Genomic DNA, 6000 nt, shown 5'->3' with positions numbered 1-6000 from the left:
TACAGGCCACCTAGTCCAAGTCCCCTGCAGTGAAAAGTGACACCTACAGCCAGATGAGGTTGCTCAGAGCCCTGTCCAGCCTGACCTTGAATGCCTCCAGGGATGGGGTGTCCATCACCTCTCCAGTCAACTAATTCCTGTACCTCACCACCCACACTATAAAAAACTTCTTCCTTATATCCAATCCAAATCTCCCCTCTTTTAGTCTGAAACCATTTCCCCTTGTCCTCTTCACAACTCTCATGTTCTGAGTGCTTAAACTGTAGGGGAAAATAAATGAAGTGGTTTAACTATCAACTTTCTAGCAAAGCCATTAAAGCTGAATACCTACAAATTCAGGCCCTGTAGAGTAGGAGGAAAGATTACAGAAAAATATACCTACTTGAATCCTTACTCTGTGGGATACTGAGTAGCTCCCAACTCTCCAGCTCAACTGCTGTAAAAGCTGAGTACTCTCCCTAGCTCAAATGGTTTCAAAAATCCAGGGAATTTAACAAGCAAGGAATGAAAAGAGACCTGCAGCTAACCAACTGAGTTAACACATCAGAAAGCAACTGTGATATTGTCTGCTACAAGCAGGTGGTTAACCATGGATGTTTATCATCCCTGCCTATAGCAGGGAGTTGGAACTAGATGATTTCAAAGGCTCCTTCCAATTCAAACCATTCTATGATTACTTGATTGCTACAAGCATGCTCTGACTTCTTTGTAGGCAATAAGTGTTCAGTTAACAGCTCTTAAAAGTTGTTGACACCAATCTAACGTCTACCATAGCACTGTTTCATAATAAACTTTATTCACACATCTGCTGAACGTGGTAGATCAGCCCCATGAAATTCTTATATTTAATACACATTTGATTGAATCTTGCTTCCCTGTTTTAGAAATATTCTTTGATTTATGCTGGTTGATCTACACTGAGACGGTGCCTCTAAATGGGCAAAGAGAAGTACAAAATCTGCAGTCCTGATCTTATTGACAGCATGGAGAATCCACACTTACTAAAAACACTAGAGATTTAAAAAGGCCTATACATTTAACTAAACCAGGAGGCTTCTTAGGGAAGATGCTCCTTACCATACTAATTTGTTTTCTTCACACTCTATTGCTTTATGCCTTGACCACGTGGGCACGTACTCAATTTCACAGCATTATTCCCAACAACACGGTGTGAAGTTGCAGGACCACACTTTTACCCAAGAACAATTCCTTTGCCAAGTTAACTCTTAGTAACAAAGCTTCTACGATAACAGAAAGATAGTTGTGGAAGGCACAATGATAACAGCACAGCAGCAAGACCTCAGGCTTCACCAAGCAAGGATTCACCCAATAAAGAAGCTGCTTACCTTCAGAAAACCGCAGGTATGCAGGGATCTCCAGAGAGATACCCTTCTCTGCCCTGCTAACCCTTACATGAGATCTGGGAAGGGGTGGATCCTGGCTCCATCCCTTCCAGTCACTCAGGTGCATTGCCTGCACCTGGGCTTCCCTGTGTTGGCCCTGCCTTCCTACCAGGTGCTCAGTCACTGCTTCAAGCTGTCACTTAGCATTTCCACTACAGCCCTCAACCCTGACAAAACTCTGGGGACCACTGTGTGTCTGTCACCTATTTCCACCCGCATCCCCCAGAAGTGGTTCAATGTTGTTAGCAGTTCTGTGGTTCAACACCTGAAGTCTATCTGCAAACTCTGCGTGTTGAAGTAATACATTTCTTCATGAGCTACTTCTTTTTTCTTTCTGAAAAATAGGGTTTGCATTTGTACTAAGAGAAAACATTAAGAAAAATGCAATTAGAAGAGAGGAAATATCACAAAAAATACATAAAGCTACGTGAAAAAAAATAAATGAAGGTAAAAAAAAATGACTAATCCAACTTGAAGGATAAAACTTGTTTTGTCACCAGCAACAACAGGCTCTGTGATACGTAGGACACCGAGAACTTAAACCAGGATGATTATTCACACTTTTTTATTGTTGTTTGGAAGTGGGCAAAAGCTTATTTTCCATCCACTGATCATCCATCAGCATTTTCAGGATGGCTACTCTTCAGCTCCTGCAGTGATGTCAGGAACATCCCCACCTGCAACACAGTTAGCGAAACAGATGTGGGTTCTATTTGTTCTTATGCACATGCTTAATTTTATAGCGCTGAGAACAGTCTGAAGCTGTTAACTGTCAGCGGGATCAGTGCAATTATTTATGTCGGTACAATTAACAGAGCTCTATGCAGATTTTGAGGGTTGGTTTTTTTTAGTCACACTTTTGCTCCAAATCATTAGTTACATTGTAGGACTGCATAGATGTAGATAAAGATGGTAAGAGAACTGGAGCAGGGCAGGAAAAAAAAAAAGCTTTCCTGATAAGCATGTTCACTTTTTTTTTTTTTTTTTTCTTTTAATTTTAAATAAAGCTGTCTGTAAATTTGAGCCTAGGGAGACCTTCATTAAAATCAATTAATCAGTCAGCCTCTCCGCTGAATAGCTTTCCGGAGACAAAAAGTCAAAACAGGTTTCGGGAGCGCGGTGCCATCCTCACTGCGCCTTCAGAGCCCGCGGGCCGCCCCGCGCTGTGCCGTTCCAGCGCTGCCCCCGGGCACCTCGTTGCCTGCAGAGGCCTGGGCCCGCCCGCAGGTGCCCCAGGCCCCGCGCAGGTGAGAGCCGGGTCCCGCGGCCTCAGTTCCCCTCAGCCACCCGGCTGCGTGACCTCGGCCGAGGGCTCCCTGCGCTTTCCGATGCGGCTGAGGCGGCGGCGGCGGCTGTGTGCGGAGCTCTCCGCCGCAGCCCGCTCCCTCACCTCGGCACCCCCCGAGGGGGGAAAGTTGGCGGCCGAGCGCGCCCTCGGCTCTCCGCCCTCAGCTCCGTGCCGCCGCTTCCGCCGCCCCCGCGCTGAGCCCGGGCGGGTGTCCCCCGGTGGCGGCGGCGGCGGCGGCAGCCCCCCCCCATCCCAGCCCAGCGGCGGGCGCGGAGCGCGGTGCCCTGCACAGCTGTTACGGAGCGGCGCTGGTCCCTCCTCCCAGCTGCGGCTGCCTCATCTCCCCCCACCCAGCCCGGCCCTCCCCTCCGCCGCTCCCGACGCCGCCGCCGCCACCTCCTCCTCCTCCTCCTCCTCTCCCCACCCCCACCTCGCTCTCTCCCCATCTCTCGCTCCGTCCCGTTCCCCCCCTGCCCCCGCCTCTCCCCGCCCCGCCGCCGCCGGCCCTGGCAGAGCAGGCACGGCACGGCGGGGGGATCTCGATGTAACACCATGACAGGCATCGCCGCCGCCTCCTTCTTCTCCAACGCCTGCAGGTTCGGGGGCTGCGGGCTGCACTTCCCGACCCTGGCGGAGCTCATCGAGCACATCGAGGACAACCACATCGGTGAGCGCCCGGAGCAGGGCAGGGCACGGCCGCGTGTGCGGCGGCACAAGGTGCAGCGGGAGCCGGGGGGGGGCGGCGGCTGCCACCGCCGCCGGGAGCCGGGCGGGCGCGGTGCGGTCCCGCGGGGGGACGCGGAGGGCGGCCGAGGGGAGGCGGCCGCGCGGTGGGTGTGGGCGCGTGCAGCCCGCCGGGCGCGGCGAGGGGAGTTGAGTTCGCGTTGGCAGCGGGGAGCGCGGAGACTCGGAGGAGGAGGAGAGGGAGGAGGACGGGCGCAGCGCGCCGCCTGCCGCTTCCGCCCCGGCTCTGGCTGTCAGGGCTCCGGGGAGGGAGGGAGCCGCCGCGGCGGCAGCCATTCCGCTTCCTCCTCCTCCCGCCGCCGCGCTGCGTCCTGTCAGCGCTGTTGCTAGGTGTGGCGGAGCGCGGCTCGCCCGCCGCAGCCCGACCGCGCGGGAGGCGCCGGGGGGGACGGCTGCGGGCGGGCGGGGGGCGTGGAACGGCGGAGCTCTTGGGGCCGAGCCGCGACTCCGTGCCATCCGCTCGGCGGAGCCCCAGCCGTCACCTGTAGGCTCGCTCCGCGCTCTCCTCGCGCCTCCGTCCCGCCGCGCCGGCGGGGGCCTGCGGGCGGCGGGGCGATGACTCGTCAGTGCCTTCCCGGCGAGGAGGGTGCCTCGTGGGCAGGCGGCGGGGAGGGGAGGGAAGGAGCGTGCGCAGGGGCCGCCGGGCCGCCCCTCGGCAGTGCGGGCGGCGCTGAGGGGAGGGGGCGGTGCGGTGCGGCGCTGCGCGGCGGCCCTTCACGCCAACTTTCTGCGGGCCGCCGCTAGGCCCCAGGCGTGCCCGCGTGGAGCGCGGCGCCGGGCCTGGCGCTGGCGGAGCATCGTTCCGCGACTCCGGTGGGCCGCCGCCTGTCCCGACGGCTCGGCCCCGGCAGGTGTTGCCCGGAGTTCTGGTGACTTCTCCGACTTTCTCACGTTTCTTCGTTTCTGGAGAAGCCGCAGAGTTTGAGTTGCCCCAAACGGGGCTGTTTCTTCTAAAATCAGGGCAGAAAATACTGAAGTTTTAAGCACTAACGGGCTTCGGGCTGCCGCGCTGCAGGGAAACTGTAACAAAATAACGTGCTGCTACAAAGTGATGAAACTGATGGTGTGCGTTTCAAGAGTAGTTCCAATAAACAGGCCTGAACGACTGAAAAATTAGGCTTAAACCACATGTGTGGCATTACCTTCATGCAGCGCTGTGGGTCAGGGAGATGGAAGGTGTGCGGCTCGTAATTACCATCGTGTTGAGCATGAGGTAACAAAACCGCACACCACAACCCTCTGTAATTTATGACTCAGCGTGCTGCGAGTTGTGATACTGCTCTGGCTTTGGGGGCTTTTTGTTGAATCTCAGTTGCCGAGCTTCTGCACCGTGCATTGCAACAGAAAAGGTCGGGGAACGGTGACCCAAACTGAAAGCTGGCAAGTCATCTTACGTCCCTCCAGTGGTTATCAGCCCGGAGGTGCTACAGCCTGTGGGGTGTCAGGGCAGATAGAGAGCAGCCCACATGGCGTGTAATCTGGGGTTAGCAGCTCTCCGGCTCTCCTGCACAGAGGATAATTTCATGCTGAAATGCTGCAGTTTCTTGATCGTTGCATATTTAATATTCACTGCTTATTTTCCTGTCTCAAGAAAGTGGTATAGTTTCAGTGTGTATACCTACGTTTAACATGTTGTTTGCCAGTGCTTGGAGTATGCAGAGCTGAAGCTTTGCCTGTGGGATGTCATGGGTGCAGGCTGGTGGAAAATAGCACAAGGCTGCTTGTGCTTTAACATTTTCCCTCCACGTGGCAGGTAAGGTAAAGGCAACCTGCTCAACCATAGAAGATGCAGGTATGTTGTGTTGTTCACCTTCATCAAACGCATGACAAATCAGTAGGGAGTTGAACCTATTATGTCCAAGTGGATCTCAGTTCTCTTCTCCGGGCCTCAGCTGTGCAAGTTGGTGCATGTGATGGGCTCCTGGAGCTGCCTGAAGGATCAGAGCCCAAAACTCACCAGGTGCAGATTCTTCCAGAGTGCAGTGTGTAATGTTTTTGACAGCAGCCTTAGACTGAAGAAGCAAACCTCCAAATAGGTGCTTGGGTTACACCTGCTTTCTCCATAAGTCTGGTGCAGACTGAGTCCAGTGTTTTCTATCACACAGGTTGAGAAATGTGCACTAAAATTTGTAGCAGTAAAAGTTAACTGCAGCTTCTGGCATGTAGAGCTGAGTAACATACCGTGTAAAACGCGGGTTGCTTGAGATGTTGCAGGTGTGCTGTGAGAATAAAGGAAACTCAATTGTTTTTCTGTTGTTTGTTAAACTGAAGTGGGAGGTTGCAAGGCAAATGGTGTCACGCTGCAGATAACAAGCCTGATGCTGTGAACAGCTCTGTGGGATACCATCCATAGTGTGGGCTCGTGATGGTCTCTGCATGTAGGTTTAGTTGCTGCAATGCATGCAGTGGAATGGGAGCTCCATCAGTAGAGTGCTGGTGAGAGGTTGGTCATTTTCTGAGCTATGTCATCTCTGAAAAGATGGGAACAAGTACCCAGGGATCTTTTCCATCAGCCTTGCCAATAAAGCTCAACTTACTGTAAAGGCTCGTGGCATTCCAAGGATG

The 6000-nt window shown here is 54.0% G+C and overlaps 1 protein-coding gene across 1 annotated transcript in view; it reads left to right on the top strand.

The window, feature by feature from the left end:
- Positions 1-2950: 2950 nt before the first annotated feature.
- JAZF1 (JAZF zinc finger 1) overlaps positions 2951-6000 on the top strand; it is a 166775-nt gene continuing 163725 nt past the window's right edge. Inside the window, exon 1 of the mRNA XM_072330115.1 lies at positions 2951-3358. Within this exon, the coding sequence (XP_072186216.1) occupies positions 3244-3358 (115 nt within the window). The 5' untranslated portion in view covers positions 2951-3243. The remainder of the gene's footprint in view (positions 3359-6000) is intronic.

Source organism: Excalfactoria chinensis, chromosome 2 (assembly GCF_039878825.1).
Source record: "Excalfactoria chinensis isolate bCotChi1 chromosome 2, bCotChi1.hap2, whole genome shotgun sequence".
In the NCBI taxonomy this organism is placed as follows: Eukaryota; Metazoa; Chordata; class Aves; order Galliformes; family Phasianidae; genus Excalfactoria; species Excalfactoria chinensis.
The sequence above is the reverse complement of the archived record's forward strand: the minus strand, read 5'-3'. Positions and strand labels throughout refer to the sequence as shown.